Source organism: Chlorocebus sabaeus, chromosome 7, assembly GCF_047675955.1.
Source record: "Chlorocebus sabaeus isolate Y175 chromosome 7, mChlSab1.0.hap1, whole genome shotgun sequence".
In the NCBI taxonomy this organism is placed as follows: Eukaryota; Metazoa; Chordata; class Mammalia; order Primates; family Cercopithecidae; genus Chlorocebus; species Chlorocebus sabaeus.
This window is the reverse complement of record NC_132910.1, coordinates 89,255,853-89,274,200: the sequence shown is the minus strand read 5'-3', so window position 1 is coordinate 89,274,200 and position 18,348 is coordinate 89,255,853. Positions and strand designations below refer to the sequence as shown.

The 18,348-nt window shown below is 35.6% G+C and overlaps 1 protein-coding gene across 1 annotated transcript in view; it reads left to right on the top strand.

Annotated features, from left to right (window-relative positions):
• SLC7A11 (solute carrier family 7 member 11) overlaps positions 1–18,348 on the top strand; it is an 83,919-nt gene that overhangs the window by 40,405 nt on the left and 25,166 nt on the right. Inside the window, exon 7 of the mRNA XM_007999807.3 lies at positions 16,185–16,308. Within this exon, the coding sequence (XP_007997998.1) occupies positions 16,185–16,308 (124 nt within the window). The remainder of the gene's footprint in view (positions 1–16,184; positions 16,309–18,348) is intronic.

Here is an 18,348-nt window from a genome sequence, read left to right as displayed (position 1 = left end):
AGAACATATAATATTTTATAGTTGGTTTTCTAAGGAGACAGGCTCATGTTTTTTAAGTCACATGGTTTTCCTTGCTATACCATATTATCTGTATTATTAGTGCTGTACCATATTATCTTTCTTTCCCGTTCTTATATGCTTTGTCTTAAAATTATAGAAGTGGAAAAAATACATCTTTCTGTGACAAAAGTTTAAACAATAACCCATACCGATACATATTATTGAGAATGCAGTGATCAAATACAAAGGTCACTGTTTTATATATCAAGCTGTACAATACTATATGAAAAATAGTTTATGATATCAAGTTCATGGCATTGCACTAAAATATGCCATAATATGTAAAAACTAGAGCTTATAATACATAGCCATATAGCACAAAATGAGATATTAAAGAATAGAATGTCTGATTTTATGAGCAAAGTCACTTCTAGGTCCTGGCAGTCTGCCCCTCACACAATGCTTTCCTTGGTATCCCAAGTCCCACCTCCTCCAAAGAATCTCTTCTATTGGCTTTTCATGATGCTATTTCTTCTTCCTCCCTGATATTCTATGGTTATGGCCGTTCTCTAAGAGATAGATAGCAAAAGATTTATTATAGTAATGTCTCTAAATTTCAAAATGGTTTCAATTATCATATTACCTGTGTGTACAAATAGTTCTCTACTTGGTTACCTTCTTCTATTCACACATAGACTTGGCTTAGTGTATTGGACTCATTGTCATAATTAAAACCACAATTAATTTGACCTTGAGAAAATAAATTATCAAAGCCTGTGATGTTAGAGTTAGAAGGGGAGGAACCATTAAAATTCATAACCCTTTTATTGTAAAGCTAATGAAATAGAAGCCACAGAGATGGATTAATTTGTCTATATTTATAAGTTAAAATCTTGATCCTTTTCTAGTACTCTTTCCAAATGCTTAGTGTTGTTGAATAGAAATCTAAGAAAGATGGCTATGGCAAGATTTTAGCCTTGAAATTAGCTGGGGGAAATGTAATCATTAGACATGACCTCTATGTCATTTGAGAATAGAACAAAACTGCTTTTAAAAATGTGTAAGAGCATTAAAATTTGCCTGTGTTCGACTTTCTAAAGCTGTTAGTCAAATAGATAATGAAAGAGGGTGCTAGGCTAGTTGAAGTAAGTAATACATTTCAGGTCATTTACTGAAGGTCATTTGGTTAGAAGATTAAAATAGAAAGTTTATGATTAGGAAATGCTGAAATGTTAGAATTTTATAAGGAAATAGCTGCTTTTTATTGTCTTTAACATCTTTACAGATACACTGTCTCTTAAAATAGGTTAAATATCATTTGTGGAGGCAATATTTAATTTTTCTGTTATTGATATTGTCAAACAAAGTCTCACTTTCTATATTCTGGCCTGAGGCAAGTAAAAGAGAAATTTAAATAGAAAACAAGATTAACTTTGTTTTCAGCCAGAAAATGACAAAAAGAAATGAGTGAGATAGCAAGTGGAAGTCATGATTTTAAGATACTGTTCTCTAGCTGCTCTGGGTCTTATGGAAAAAGGTTAAATGTGTTTTAAATATATGTAAGTGTTTAGCTATTTAATCCTCATAGTGCAGTGTCCTCTTGCCAAGGAGAAGTGATCAAGTGGCAAATGTTGGGGGAAAGCCACTAGAAATTGAACTCAGTGATGTCTTTCTCTGAGCTACGGAATTGTTTGTCATTATGCCAACTCACAATGTGGACTCTGAACTGCAGCAAGGGAGAAAGCTTCAGTTTGAATACATAGGTGCTTTCCAAACCATTGGGTTTATGATGCAAGTCTGTGGCTAGGCAGAGCAGGTATTTCCTGTTCTCTAAAAGATAGTGCTAGTTCTGTTCTATTGTTGCCATTTCTATAGTGATACCTGGGTGGAATCCCTCCCTGCTTAACCCTGCCTCCTCCACTCCCTGCCTCTGATCTATGGGCACTTAGAAACACAGGATATCCTGATTATCCTGTTTCAGTATTTCTCATAATGGACACATATTTGTTTATTCTATTTTTAAATGATGGGGACACAAATCTCTACCCAGTAGTTGTGGTCGATGATCCATTTAGTTAAATGAAGAAAGGAAAATTTATATGTATTCTGTACCTTATCGGAAACCAAAGTAAAACTTTATGATTGTGGTAAGTATTTTCAGTAACAATATATAGCATTTCCTCCTTTCTTTTAATAATAATAATAGACATATTTAAAATGTCAAAAAATTATGAAATTAAAAATCACCTGTAATATCTTAATCACATCAAATAAAAGTCCTCACTGTTATTATTTTGATATTTTGTTTTCCCCCATCATTTGTGTGTGCATGTGCATGTATGTATTGCATTATATTGCTTGAGATAAATGTTAATGTACATTTTCCTAACTTTGGTGTTATATAATGTATTTACTTGTTCGTGTATTGTCTGATTCCCAAGGCCAGAGCCTTGTCTGTGCCATGACAGCTGTATCTCTGATGACTGGAAGGTTCCTCCGAGTGTGCCCTGCCCTTTAGATTTGCTGCATCTCAAGCTCAACTCCAGTGCTTTCTGTTTATGTGCTATAGATCTGTCTCATCATCTTCATTTCATGTCATTTTATTACATTTTCCTATATCACCTAGATCTTAGTAAAGAACATTTTTAATGCTAGTGTAATATTTCTTTGGGGGGATGTGCCAATATTCTTGTGGTAATTTTCTTGTTGGACATTGAAAACATTCCTAATGTTTCTTAATGTATTAGGCTGATACAAAAATAATAATAATTCTGGGTTATATATTTCACATATTCATATAGGACATTACATACTTACATAGAATAGATCTAGAATAGATTGCTAGAAGAGAATTACTGTGTCAAAGGCAACAAACTTTAAAACAGTTTGTCTGTTACTAAGTTGCTTTCCAAAGTGGGTATATTAATTTCCTCTCTCAATAGCAATAACTAAGAATACTTACAGTGTTGGGTGTCATTATTTTAAAAAATCCTGTTTAATCAAAAGGCAAAAATTACACCTCACGGTTTGAAACTGCATTCATTTGATCACCAGTGAGGCTCAGCACTTCCAGTATTTTTAGTAGCTACATGTGGTTACCATTTTGGAGCATTAATATTGGTGATTCATCAGAATTCTTTGTATATTATGGGTATTGATTCTTTATATATTATTTGTAAAAAGTTTATCCCAGTTTTTCACATCACTCAATTTTCTTTATGATTCCAGCTTACAAAACTTGTGGTTTTGTTTCTATAATTTGTAATCAGATATAATAACCATTTTTTAATTTCTGTATTGCTATTATGATCCTCAAATTTTTACATCCCTCGATCATTTTCATCTCACCCATATTTTCTGTTTGTTTGTTTTCCTGGTTTCTTTTTTACAGCCCACTCTTTACCTTATCTGGAATGGATTTTTTTTTTAAACCTGATATAATATAGGCTCTTGACTTTCCCCCAAATTTCTCAATATCCCAGTATTAGCAAATAGTCATATTACTCCTTAGTTTATGATACTTACCTTATAAATATTGATACTTGTCATTATATTAATATATTTTTCTATTATATACTAAGTTGTATTTCAAGGTAATCTATTCCACTTGCCTTTTTATAGATATATCAACCAATTAGTATATAATTTTATTAAAAGTTTGTAATACTCTTTTTTAATCTGAAGGGAAAGGTAGCCTCAATTTTTATTATTTTTCTCTGAATAAGTTGACATTGAGTATAACTTACATTTGCATGGAGGTAGTTTTTACTCTTGGCTGTTCATGTGGATGAAGAAAATCTGTATAGTGCTCTTAAATTTAAAGCTCACGGTGTTTCAAATTATCTTGGTAGTGTTATCTCTCATAATTAAATCTGTTCTATATAAAGATATAGTCCATGTATATGGCTGAGTCTTTTATAGTCCAAAAATTTATTTTTCTGTGTACTATGGTTTATTAACTTGACTTATTTTTCTTCTTTCAGGTTTAAAAAATGTTAACTAATTAAAATAACTTCCCAAATACCTACCAGTGACATTAATCTTCCTCTTTTTGTCTTTTGTTCTTTTTACCCCCTAAATCCTATTAATAGAGCGACTTTTTAATATGATTTTCCACTTTTCAGAATACTTCTTAACAACATAGTAAATGCCAAAATATTAATGGAAGTATTAATGGAAACATGCAAAAAATATTTCTTTATGATTCTCATAATTATTGAAATTGCCTTAGATTAAACATGAATAAATTTGATTATTATATATGTATTCAAATTGTTGGATATACAATCCTGAGAAACAATCCTTCACTACGTATGTTATAAAAATGGTAATGAACACATTACCTAAGAAGTGTACACTAGAAATAATAAGATACCTTTTCCTTCTTGACATCTTTCTTCTTTTTGAACCAATTATCTGTAGAAAAATATTTGAATCAAATTTTAATGAAATTATTATTACAGGCTTGCTACTTTTCTTACAAAAGGGCAATATCGCCAGGCACAGTGGCTCATGCCTATAATCCTAGCACTTCGGGAGGCCAAGGTGGGAGGATCACCAGAGGTCAGGAGTTTGAGACCAGCCTGGCCAACATGGTGAAACCCTGTCTCTACTAAAAATACAAAAATTAGCTGAGTATGATGGTGGTTGCCTGTAATCCCAGCTACTCAGGAGGCTGAGGCAGAAGAATCGCTTGAATCCAGGAGGTGAAGGTTGCAATGAGCTGAGATTGTGCCATTGCACCCCTGTCTGGGTGACAAGAGCAAGGCTCTGTCTAAAAAAAAAAAAAAAAAAAAGGCATTATCAATGTAAGCCTATTTCATAACAAGTATTTTTTTCCCCATGGTCCTTCATCCTCACTTGGCATATTCTAAATATGCATTCACAAAACACAACTGTGTTGCTCTTTCAACTTCAGTAGTCACGGAGGGAGCTCAGTATTTTGACAACGAATGTGAACTGGCTGTTCGTTGTACATTTAGAAGTGAGTCTTCTTTGTGCTCCTTTCCCTTCCAAGTGTTGACATTATTTCAGTCTGTGACTATTTTTCATTGGCTGGTTTCTCTAGACTAGGGAAGGCTGATCCTTTCCATGTCACTCACACCCTGTTTGTTTGTACCCAACTCCCCACTGGTGACTGCCGGCTGATCACACCATGCTGTTTTTGTATTTTATAGAGAAATGTTCATGTGTGGCTGCTGTGTTTGATATTAAATCTGAGATGAACTTCAGGAGGTTTCCTGCATTTTATTGTACATAATTTTGGCTAGGGACAGTGTTATCCTGTTCATAAATCAGGTATTCTCAGAGATTTAGTAATTTAGAATTCACATGAAGATTTGGTGGAATAAACATTTCCTTTCTCAGTTAAGCTGCCTCTTAATTTTCTTCCTTTTTCCCCTTTCTCTTCACTGCTTCCATTTTTTTCAAGTCTTCTTTAAGTCTTTGCCAAAAATAAAAATAATAATAAAAAATAAAACAACAACGAAAGAGGCCAAAGAAACCAGAAACCCTTTCTGCATGTGGTTATAAGCCACATAAAAAAACAGAGTTATCCTTGAGGATGACAAACAGTCCGGACAACCCTTCTCAAAAATGTTGGCACTAGAGATATAGAAGAAACGCTTCAAGGGCCCTTAATAATGCTCATTGAATAATCTTAATATTTTTATGGAATTGGTGAGTATGAATACATAATGAATACCTAAGTAAAGATATTTGAAGAGACTATAAGGAGTCAGAAGATGTTTTAGTTTATCTTCATATTAAAAACAGTAGGTAATGGAGAGTCCCAGGGTGGGAGACCTACTTAGGAGGAGGTAAGGTTTAGACTTTGATCTGAGAAAAATGGGGCAATCATGTGAAGATCGAGGGGGAGCAGCATGCCAGAGAGAGGATCTTCCATGTCTTGTCCTGTTTGAATTTTAGATTCCATGAGAGGATGAATTTTTGTGTGTAGCTGATGTCTTTATCCCTTTGCTGATTAAAACGTCTAGCATATAGAAGATATTTCACAAATATTGATAAAATGAATGAACTCGATATAAAGAAAGTTAGTAAATGCAATGAGAAATCTCCTCCTGAAATTCAGATGATTTTAAAAACATTTCTTGCAATAAGGTTTTGATAAAAGCTAAAGTTATAAGATATAGTGACTTATGAAAACATTACATAAGATGATACGGTCAATGTATGTGACCTTCCAGAGGTCTGACCTGATCCCACAGACAGCCTTTTTAGAATGCAGAAGAGTGAACAGATCACTTATCCTTTAAATGATCTTCTGTAATGATCATTATTTTTCAGCCAGGCTGACACTTTTAAGTTATAATGATGGAAGGTACTTTGATGTGCTATACTGCTGCTTGAGGACAGAATCACATCTTCAGAAGACAGGAGAAGAGATTGTAAAGTTGGCATCCTATTCTCTCCTGTGAATTGACAGAGCAAAGCAAATGCAGAAACTTCCTTAGGATGCCTGTGACATGAGCAAGTGGGCTTAACTGAGTTTTCAAAGAATTCTGTTAAACAATCTTTAGGGATTAGCTTTATGTGCTAAAATTATTAAATAATGAACTTTCAAGAAAACGAACTTTAGATTTCACCAATTCAACACCCTTGTCAACTCATGGGGAAATGTAAGTCCAGAGAGATTTAGTGATCTGTGTTTCTGCTAGTGATGGGGACATGACTTGACCCAGACTTTTCGATAATTCTGTGAAATCAAGTGAGTACAAATACCAGAGAGAGAACTCCAGAGAAAAGATGTCACCAAAAGACAATTTACATTTGGGATGGTATATATAGACATTTTTCTTGGTTGTAGGAATTTAGTGTATAAAGCTGAGGGAAATGATGGAAGAAAAGGGAAGTTAAGAGATGGACAACTGTATGAACCACTTTTGTTTCCCTTGGGCAGAGAGTCCCTGAGCCATAAGATAGTGTCACTTGACTTGAGAAAAATGTTCCTTGAGAGAGGGACATGAATCTGTGTAGTCTAAGAAAAGGCATTAGTAAATATAAAATGAATGCACAAAAACTTATTTTTCACAAGTTATAACTTTTGAGCTGAAAGATAAAAGATCACAACATTTCCATTTCTGTGGGGAATATGAATATAAATTGACAGCCTGAGGCGAGGAGAGGCAGGGCTTACTGGAGGTTCTGCCATTCTGAGAGCCTTTGTGACCTTTTCAGGAAGCTGTCAACTGTTCCAACCAGGAGTCTTCATCATCACTTTCTCGACAGTGACGTATTATCTCTCTGAACTGGCAGGGTGCTTAGCCCATCAACTCTGTTTTTTTCTCTTTCCCACCTTTCCCTCTGCTTCGTTCAGCTGCTATGTCATGTCCTCTGTGGCCTTAGCATGTGGATTTACCACTTTTACTAAAGCCAGGCCATTGCTATTGGCTTTGCTATCAACTTTATACTTTTCCTACTAACATTAGCTTCATTTGCTAAAGTTATTTTTCCCTTAATTACCCTAAGAGTACAAATAGAGATTTGTTGCAGTGAAAAATTATTTTCAATTTTAGGGTCAAATGTGTACATATATACCTATATAATCATTTATATATAGGCATTTTATAAAAACAAATTTTTATATATTTTATTTATTTATTTATTTGACATGGAGTCTTGCTCTTGTTGCCCAGGCTGGAGTGCAGTGGTACAGTATTGGCTCACTGCAACCTCTACCTCCTGGGTTCAAGTGATTCTCCTGTCTCAGCCTCCTGAGTAGCTGGAATTACAGGTGCCCACCACCACACCAGGCTAATTTTTGTATTTTTAGTAGAGATGGGGTTTCACCATGTTGGCCAGGTGGGTCTCGAACTCCTGATCTCAGGTGATCCATCTGCCTCAGCTTCCCAAAGTGCTGGGATTGCAGGTGTGAGCCACTGTGCCTGGCCCAGTTCATATATATTTTAAACTATACTTTAAGAAGCCAGCATTGGGTCCACAAAGCAATGTAAAGAATGACTTGGAGCATCTACAACGGTGATTTTAAACCTACTTCAACTACTGGAGCACATCTTTCTTTGACAGAATGTCAATACATGAAGCTAGTAAAAGAGGACTTATCTGGTTGAAATGAGTGAGAACAGGGTACTCTATAATCTCACTGCTCATCTTATATTCTAATTCCCAGAGCACCCTACTTGAAAGCCAGTTGTTTAGTTGACCACAAGATGTCAAAGTGAAATGATCAATATTTGTTGGACTTACCTTTATTGGTCAGAAATGTTGGAGGCAATTTTGGGTGGTAGAAGCAGTGTCATTTGGCACGATTGAATGTCTCCAGGTTTACTTGTTTCATTTCTTATTGTGCAGCAGAAATGTGATGGGACCTGGTTTGTGTGTATATAGTATAAGTTTTCTCAGTTCCTTCTAAGACCTGTGTTTACTGTCTAAGGGAATTTTGACTCTCATTTCCATTTACCATGCCAAAGTGTGTATATTTATTTTATGTTGCCTTGTTTTTAGCATACGAGTATATTAACTTAATGTTGCTTGTCTTATTATGTGTCCTTGGGCAAAACAACAGGCAATTGTGCTTTGTTCTTTGTTGGATGGGTAGCAATTTTCAAAAGTGCAAGATATTTTAAAATTTCACAATAGTGAACAATGGGATCTATCTCTGTTCTGTTTTGGGGAAGTGTGAGTAATAATAATGCTTATCTCTCCTAGCTTTTAAAGATGAAATCAGTTTTTATTTGATATTATAATTTAGAACATCATTTTAATAATTTTATGTCATATATTTGTCTCTTATAAAACAAGTAATATATTGTAAAATAAAATTTAATGAGGAACCATTTTGAGTCTTGTATGGACTAACTAAAAGCTACAGAAAAGTCTTGATATAATGAGGTCCTTCATTCTCTTATTAGTTAGAATAATGCTAATTGCTACAACAGACAACCCACAAAATTTCAATGGCTTTACACAATCAAAAGTTAATTTTTAAAAATTATGTAACAGTCCACTGTTGGTGTCCCTGGCTACTGGCAGGCTGTCTTTCACATATTTATTCTGTGACCCATATTCCTTCCATCATGTGGCTTTGTCATACTATAGGTCCTTTTCAACTCAGGAAAAGGATGTCACAAGGTGACCCACTTAACCACCTTGGTCTTCAATGAACTCATCTACTCACTTTCTGTTTGCAAGAATGAGTCACTTTCCCCTCCTAGACACAAGAGAGGCTGGGAAATGTGGTGTCTGCTTTGTTAGCTGCTTCTCATAAATAACTTACACTTTTGAGAGGGAACACAAACTTTTGGTGAGTAGTTAGTTGTCTGAGCTGTAAATCTGAATCTCAGAAACACCATTATAAAAATAGTTCACCGAAATGTTGCATTATCTTAGTGTTCTGTAGACCAAATCCTGAAGAAAATAATAAATTTTAAAAAATTAATAACAACCTAACAGATAGAAGAATTGAACATCAGTGTAAAATTTAATTTTTTACTATTACAATATGTTGTCTTCTTAGTTATTTAATTGCTAGTATTTTATTTAAAACCAATTTTGTTTTTGTATACTAGAACTTCCCTACAAATATGTTTGTGTTTATCCATGATAAATATGGATAACTGCAATATATCTGTAAGACACACTCTAAATCTTTAGAAAATGAGAAAAAATGAGATGCAGACAATGCAAATTTTTTGTGTGTATGAAATGCAAGCAAATGAAAATTTACTCTCAAGCTACATTTTGCTGAATATTTTTATTTAGTCATGAATTTATTCTAATACTAGAATAAAAATAATGAATAGATAAAACTGCTTATATGTATGTTTCTGATTGCTTATTATTCCGTAGTTCTGAGTTGTAAGTTTTCATTTTAGTTCGTTTTTCTATGTGGTGGTGGCTAAGAATGACCCTTCTGGCCATTTTTCTATGTGGCTTTGCTGCACTTTTCTCCTTCCTTTATGCATCTCTGCACATTTTTCCATGAGCTTCCTTTAGCCCTGCCGTCTTTTAATCTTTGTCTGTTCATTTCTTACATCTCCCTACAGGTCTCTCTGTCTTCTCTTCTTTTATGGAGTTCTTCATCTGTGGACAATGGAGAATGGTGAGATTTAGATTAGACATCAGTGGTATTGAAATTTAAAACGTCTCAGTGAAAACACCCATAGCCTTGCCATGGTTCAGTAAGAAGCAGAGGGCAGGTGTTTGATGCTGGAAATCAGTGAGATCACTGTGTACATTTATGTAACAATATGCTCGGCCCATCACTTTGTTCAGCCTTGGCCCAGAATCATCATTAAGCATGAACATGAACCATAGACCTTTAAAAAATGTTCATAAATAGGCTTATTGAATGTTTTCTTCCTCTTGCTATATATTTTTTCAGTGACCACCTATGCCTTACCTGCAACTATGTGCTGTATCTCTTCAAATACATTTCATTTATAATGTTTTTAATAGCCCAATTCCCACTCGGTAGAAAACTAGAGTTACCACCACAGCACTAAATGACAATGAGGCAGAATCACTGAAAACACACAAAGAAATGTGTGTTCTTCTACAGATGTTCTCAGTCATCTGTAGTCTAAGTTTTTTCATGTCTGGAAAACTATTTGTTTTCTTGAATGCTTTCTTATAATTCAATCCCTGCTAGAAATGTCAGAAATCAGAGAGGCAGATAGGACAGTTCCATGTCAAGGGGTCTCTGGAGAGTTTAGTGTGAGCAAGAGTCAGGAAAAGTATGTCAAAATGTATGGAAGAAAACTTACGTGAATGAAAAATACAGATAGCTTTTCTTTGAAATGTACTTATTTACTTTTTTTGTCTGCAACACATGACTGAAGTTTGAAGGGTAGAATAAAATTAACAGCTGTGGTAATAAGATAAATAGAGTACTTCTGCAAAAAAGTAAATTGGTGGGTCGAAAAGAGAGAAGTGAGAGATGTTTGCGTCATTTCTGGGTCAGACCTACAGAAAAGCTTTCAAGGTCTTTACCTTTACAGGGTCACTGTAAAGAAAATGTGAAACAAGTATGATTCAAAAATAAATGCTTTGAATCAAAAGGCACTTAATATGATTATAAGTACTTTATGTTGAGATAAATTACAGTTCCATTTCAATTGTATGTAAAGAAATAGTCCCCAGTTTCCCTTTGTGTTTTGCATCTTACATATTAAGGTATTTGCCATTTTTTGTTCTTCTTAATTTTTTCTCTTTCCCTTCTCTCTTTTTTTCTGAATGCCAAGTATATTTGTTAAAAATTTGTTAGAATTTTTAAATAGAAATGTGAAGCCTCAACCATTTCTCTCCAGAAGACATAACTGTAGGTTTTGACAGAACTGCCTATCATCATGCCCAGCCCCATAGCATAAAGACAAGTTTAGGTGCCCCAGGATCCATGAGTTCTGTGGTCTCCATTCTATGTGTCCAACAGAGGAGAGTGTATATGATCTATTTGGACTTGCACAAATCTCAGAAGACTGTATTCATGTTATAAAATAATCTCGAAATATCCTAAATCCAGTTGATTAGAGAATCACTCATGTAATTCAGACCACTCGTGTGGGCTGTATGTCAGAAATCCATCTAACCTTCAGGTCTCCTTGACTTCTCGGGAGAATCAGACTAGGTTTACTCATTTCATTTTCATAGCAAGGGGTTACTTTTAGTGAAAATGATGCACTGGAAACAATAGTCATTTCTGATGCTTCATGATAGAGTTGCAAAGCATACCTTAAAAAACACACCTTATTGTGCATTATTTACAAGTTTATTTGTGGTGTGAATGTTTTTTCTACTATTTCTACTATTAGGTGTGAAGAAAAATATACTTGGCTTAAAATGTGTCACACCATGACAATTTGCCTCATTTATTTAAAAATAGTACATGTTTGTCAGCATGTAAAGGTCCTGGGGGCATTGTACCTAGAGTTAAAGCAGGCACAAAGCAGCCATGACATTATGACAATATATACAATGTGTGTGGAACTCAGGGCCAGAAGATGTGGGTCCTGGTTCCAGCCCTCCCACTTACTACTTTTGTGACCTTGGTTATGTCGCTCAACCTCTCTGAGCATTGGTTTTCTTGTTTAAAAATTGCGGACATTACTTCCTATTTCCATTGTTTGTTTGCTCATGCTGCTTCTCATTCCACAAATGATTTAAAATGTCATGCATATATTTAAAGGTAAAATAAGATGTATTTGGCAGTGCTTTGTAGATTATACAAACATAAGTTGCCTGCCGTCAGTATAGGGCCATTTTCATTTCTGGGGAAGCCTATCACTCAGAACAAAAGTGCTTCTAAGTCCATGTTTTGGAGACTTCCATTTAACAATTTCAAATAAAGCAAATATGTGTGACATAGACTGGTTATAAGTGCCAATTTAAAATAAGCCTGTAGGAAAGAAGGCTATCCAAGACTTTTTTGATTGAAGACCATTTGCAACTAATAAAAATAGCAGACTCTCACATACTTAATGCCTGTTAATTGAAAAGAGCATTTACGACAAAAAGCTCTTAGGATTAAGTAAGTCTTGTAAATGGTATTTTGTTAGTCATAACAAACATGTACTAACATTTGAGAAAGAATAGAACTTAATTTTGTTAAGAGTGAGTCATTTTTACTCAGCTTAAAAATAACACTTTTGTCGCAATTAGGATTGGTGGATACCTCATAAGAACACAGAGGATTTGAAATATCCATGGCCTACCGGTTCCTTCCTCTAATTCCCTTCATTATCAAGTGCCATTTGCCTTAATCTTGGGTTACTAGCAATGCTATCTGCTTTCTCTATCTAAAGCCTCCAGGAAATTGCTCTGGCATGGCCTAATAGCTTTTATCTGCTCACCCAGTGGCTCTTACACTTTGATACTTGAAACCTAGAGTTAACTGTGTAGGGCCAAGCCCTTCTGAAGGACCCAACTGCTCTTCACTGTCAATAATGGCTGCTTATGCCAAGACAGCCAAGAGAGCTTCCCCACCCACTTCCCTCTGTCAAAGTGAGATGGAACCTAAGAATGGAAGCTAGTGGCTATTTTACCATACTCCATCCAACTTGCCATTGCTTAATTGCATCTAATTATCAGCTGGGAGTGGTGGCTCACGCCTGTAATCCCAGCACTTTGGGAGGCCAAGGCAGGAGGATCACTTGATGTCAGGAGTTTGAGACCAGCCTGGCCAACATGGTGAAACCCTGTCTCTAATAAAGATAAAAAAATTAGCCGGGTATAGTGATGGGTGCCTGTAATCCCAGCTACTGGGAGGCTGAGGCAGGAGAGTTGCTTGAACTCGGGAGGCAGCGGGCAGTGAGCTGAGATTGTGCCCCTGCACTCAAGTCTGGGCTACAGAGTGAGACTCTGTCTTAAAAAAAAAAAAAAAAAGACTTTTTTTATAAAAAAGAATAATTATAGAGAATTTACTGGATATGCTGTGCATTGCAGCAAGATTCGACTCTCTTGTTTATATTTTCAGCTGTTATTTTTCTCACGAATATCTGGATAGTATATTTGGCTGATAGGAAAATTGTTAGTCTGTTTCTGCTTATCTGAGGCATGCTTACCTTCCCTCTTTTTCTATAAAAAACATTTTTTAGGGAAATTTATTGTAAGCTTCTGTTTTCTTTTAAATAATATATAATTTTAAAATTGTCTTTCCTAAGCAGTGAAACTATTTGAAAACATTCACTTGACATTACAGTTCATGTTACACAGAAAAGTGATAAAAGTCATGAAATAAGTTTGTCCCCTTCTTTATAATAGATAAAACTGTAGTGTCAAGGAATACATGAGAAATACTAGCTTGATAAAAGCTCCAATAAACTTTATTTTAAACAACTATGATTTTCCCTAAAAGTAATAGAGTTGAGGGACCCACATGCTTGAAAGTGAACACACTTTGGTGGTCCAAATGCCCAAATTTCAATGTAGAATGTGTATGCACCTGAATTCTGGGGCTTCCCCTTACCAATTTTGTATCCTTAAATAGTTATTTAAGCTCTTGAAGACTTTATTTTCTCATATATAAAATGTGCTGATGTTCCTAACTCACAGAATTTTCTAAGGACAAAAGGAGACACATATGTAAAGTGCCTAATGAAATGTTGGGCACACAGCAGCCCAATGGTAGCAGCTGCTCCTGTTGTTTTTGTTATTAACAAACAGAATGAAGGGAAACCAACCTAGAAGGTTAGATTTTCTGGGATCCCTTCTGCTTAGATCAATTTAGGAAACGGCCCTCAGAGAGACTGTAATGTCTAGGCAGGAAACAGGCAGGCGGCTGACTTGGAGGAGCTGGACTGGGAAGATAAATTCTATGCTGGGAGAGTCACAATCCCAAATTTCAGACTTATTTCTTTCTGCTATTTTGCAGCGTCATGTGATGTGACAGTATTCTCTGTTTTGGACAGGTTACTTCACTGCAATTAATAATGTCACTTCATTTTTTATTAATGGAACCTTTATATACCTTCATCATATGCTTGCAAGGAACAGGGAGTCTTTTTCTCTTCTTCTTTTCCTCTCTTCCCCTCTCCTCCACAGAAAGAATTTACTCCCCATATGGGGATGTTATAAAAGCTGAAAGGATTCAAGGTCAAAATAATACACTGAGTGGTTGAAAAGCTGTGTATACACCTTCATGTTCTCCTTCTTACCCTTTTGCATTTACAATAGCCCTTCTTACGAAGAAACAGAATTCATCTTTAATTTGCTTTATGCCATTCATCCTTTTATATTTGATTGGCTTAGTGATATTCTTTACTTAAATTTAGCATTTATCAATCACAACTAGCAATGCATGTTATAGTGTTAACAGAAAATTCCACAGGACCCTCTTCACACTGGGGAAGGGGACCATCTGCTACTTTCATATTAGGATGTCAGCATTTAGAGGTCAATGTGTTTCCCCATCAAGGCTGAAGGCTTTGGGAATCGGGGGAAGTGTCAGGCTCCAAGCAGCATAATGAATGACAGTTGCTGACTGGCTAGGCTCACATATTTTCAATAGGGGATATCGCTGTTCAGTATAATGTGCTGGGACTTAGTGTGGTAAACACACCCAGCTTGGGTAGTGAGACAGGCTGTGCCTTTTCCCCCCGCCCCGATTCTGAACTATATTTTCATCTTTGAAGAAATTATATTGAGGTCTTCATTAGTGGCACCCAGCAGGGTGAAGGCTCCATGAGGGCTGATAAGCACTATGGCTGAAAAATGATCAGCCTTTGTGCAGGCAGTTGAAGGTTTAAGCTGCCTGAACTGGAGAGAGTCTGAAGAGGCGATTATGTTAAGCAAGTAATGTGTATTGGTAACATGGAATCAAATTATTAGGGTCAGTAACTTCCTGGCTTTCCCAGTGCATTAAATGAAGACATATAATATTCATTTGTGTTGGGTACTTCTTGATGCCACATAGTGTCAGCACTGTCCGGTCGTCTGTACTTCACAGCATGTCACCTCTAATTTCATGGGATTATCTGTGCTATTGCATTATTAGATACTCACGATCTTGAGCTTCCTTTGAACTCACAGCAGGGCAGTACAAAGTCATTATTGTGAACACTTCTGTGCTTTCTTGTGTTTTATACAAAATTATGGCCACATTTAGAAAGGTAGATATATCCCGCTATCATACTTCCAAAAGTGCGCGTTTATTTGTTGGTAAGGAAAGTTACTGATGGAAAAAATATTGAATGTGAAAAACATTTTTAAGGACTAGTGTTAGAAAGGTGTCAAGGCAGTGAATTAGTATTAGAAATGTTTATAGGACAGTGGTTCTCAAAGTGTAGTCTGATCAGGAGCCTCAGAATCACCTAGGAACATATGAGGAAATGCAAATCCTACTGAATTAGAAACTGTGGGGCGGAGCTCAGCAGTCTGTGTTTTAACAAGCCCTGCAAGTGATTCTGATGCATCTCAAGTGTGGGAAACACTGCTGTAGCATTTACAGAGTACATGAATGACATAAATCCATATGTTCTGGGGTATAGCAATAGACAAGACAGATGAAGTATCTGCCCCCATGGACCTTATTAAGTTACAAAGGAATATGTGGTTCTTTGCCCTGATGAAATGTGTATACATACCCAACAGAGTCTATAATTATTGTAGATACCATTATATTCTTCATTTGAATTAGCTTGTTATTTTCTTCAGTATCAGAGAATGACTAACAAAAGATAATGAATAAGTGATTCCTTTGTGCATTTCAGAACCATTCCCCTTGCAATATGTATATCCATGGCCATTGTCACCATTGGCTATGTGCTGACAAATGTGGCCTACTTTACGACCATTAATGCTGAGGAGCTGTTGCTTTCAAATGCAGTAGCAGTGGTAAGTCCAAGTTGGGAAAATGCCAATTGGAATTTAGGTTAATGAGTTGATGCAATTTTATAGTAGTTCCCTCTAGCAGAAAGTGTTTTGAAATTCTGTAATCTTTTCTTGACCTGAATAATAATGAATATTTAAAAAACTTTAGAGCATACCTTAGCATGTTCCATTTAACTGATACATCTAAATTCCTATATGATTTCGCATTATTTCTAATTTCTTATAAAACAATTTCACACATAACATGCTTGAAAATCTGTCAAGGCTTATTCTCCCAGCATGTCTGTAAAGATAGGTGGACAGTTATTGAATCTAAATAAATGCATTTTTTGTATGCAAATTACAATTTGTTCTGTACATTTTCCTATTTATAAACTTTTCAAATGCGGACTCAAAATCCTTTCCCCAAGTGTCACTTAAGAATTTTGATATGGACCATGTAAATTTGGTTTTCCTAGTATATCCTTTTGAATACTAGTCCTGGGATATTAATAAATTTAGGAAATACTGAGTTATTCAAAGTTAAACAGATATTGTTGTTATAATACTTCTCAGAATATTAAAGATACCAACATGAATTTTAACTCCCTAAGAAGTGGATACACATAATTTTATAGCATTTTCCAAAATTTATTTGACACCAGGACCATCTTTGTCCCCAACGATCATGTTATAAGACTGTTATTCTGGCCAGGTGCGATGGCTCATACCTGTAATCCCAGCACTTTAGGAGGCTGAGACGGGTGGATCACGAGGTCAGGAGATCAAGACCATCCTGGCTAACACGGTGAAATCCCGTCTCCACTAAAAATACAAAAAAAAAAAAAACAAAAAAAAATTAGCCAGGTGTGGTGGCAGGAGCCTGTAGTCCCAGCTACTTGGGAGGCTGAGACAGGAGAATGGCGTGAACCCGGGAGGCGGAGCTTGCAGTGAGCAGAGCTCACACCACTGCACTCCAGCCTGGGTGACAGAGAGAGACTCCATCTCAAAAAAAAAAAAAAAAAAAAAAAAGACTTGGTGACTCATACTTTTATTTTGCATAACACAGCTAGTAGGAGACCATTCACTCTTGACTTCATAACAATGAATGGTGAAAAATTAAGTCCCCATTACCTGATGTCAGTTCCTTTTAAAATAGTATAACCTCATATCAGCAACATCTACAGGGAATAAATTATCTCATTTCATTTGAACCTGTTTGAGTTCACTGTATTGAAAAAGACTGACTACTGCTCTAGGTCCCACCAGACAATCAAATATACAAAGCTTATTGAAGTCAGGTCAGTCATCTCATCTTTCGAGACAAAGGGCAGCACTTACTCTTTGGGCATAATGTGCCCCACTAATTACATAGCAGTAGCTGCATCAAGGACATTTTCTTTTTTGGAAAATATATCCTTCATGGAAATTTGCAATATTGCACATATCATGGCATAAAATAATGTTTTAGAAATTGTGTTTATCTTTTAAGTTTCTGTGGCTTGTTGGACTTTTATTTGTGTTCTAACCTCTTTATAGGAAACCACAAAAGAAATTGACAGATACATGAGGGGGGCGGAGTGACCTTATAAACAGAGGTTTAGCTAGTGTGATTTTTTGGGAAAAAGATTTTCAGAGCTACTCATGTATATGCTATAAATTATTAAGTCATCAGTTATTTTATTTACCTCCTAACAATGGGATTGGCATATGAAACACACATTTGTAATACTTCTCAGTGTATTTCAATATAAAATATGGTTTTCCAGGCTAAAGAGAAGGTATTATACAGAAAGATTTCTATCTCCAGAAGTAGAATTCTGATTTGAGCTTTTATCACTTGTCAGAGTCAGAGACAATACACATCATAGTTGATAAAGATTCGATAAATGGATCATTGCTTTTTGAAAGTAGAGAGAAGGTGCCTGTTTAGACCTTTGACTACAGTTTTGCAACAAGCAATGCCATGGTCCTTGCTTTTGATTATTGTCTATGGAGTTAGTCTGACCCTAACCAAAGAGAGAAATTATAAAACATACAAGTATCACCAGGCTAGTAGAAAGT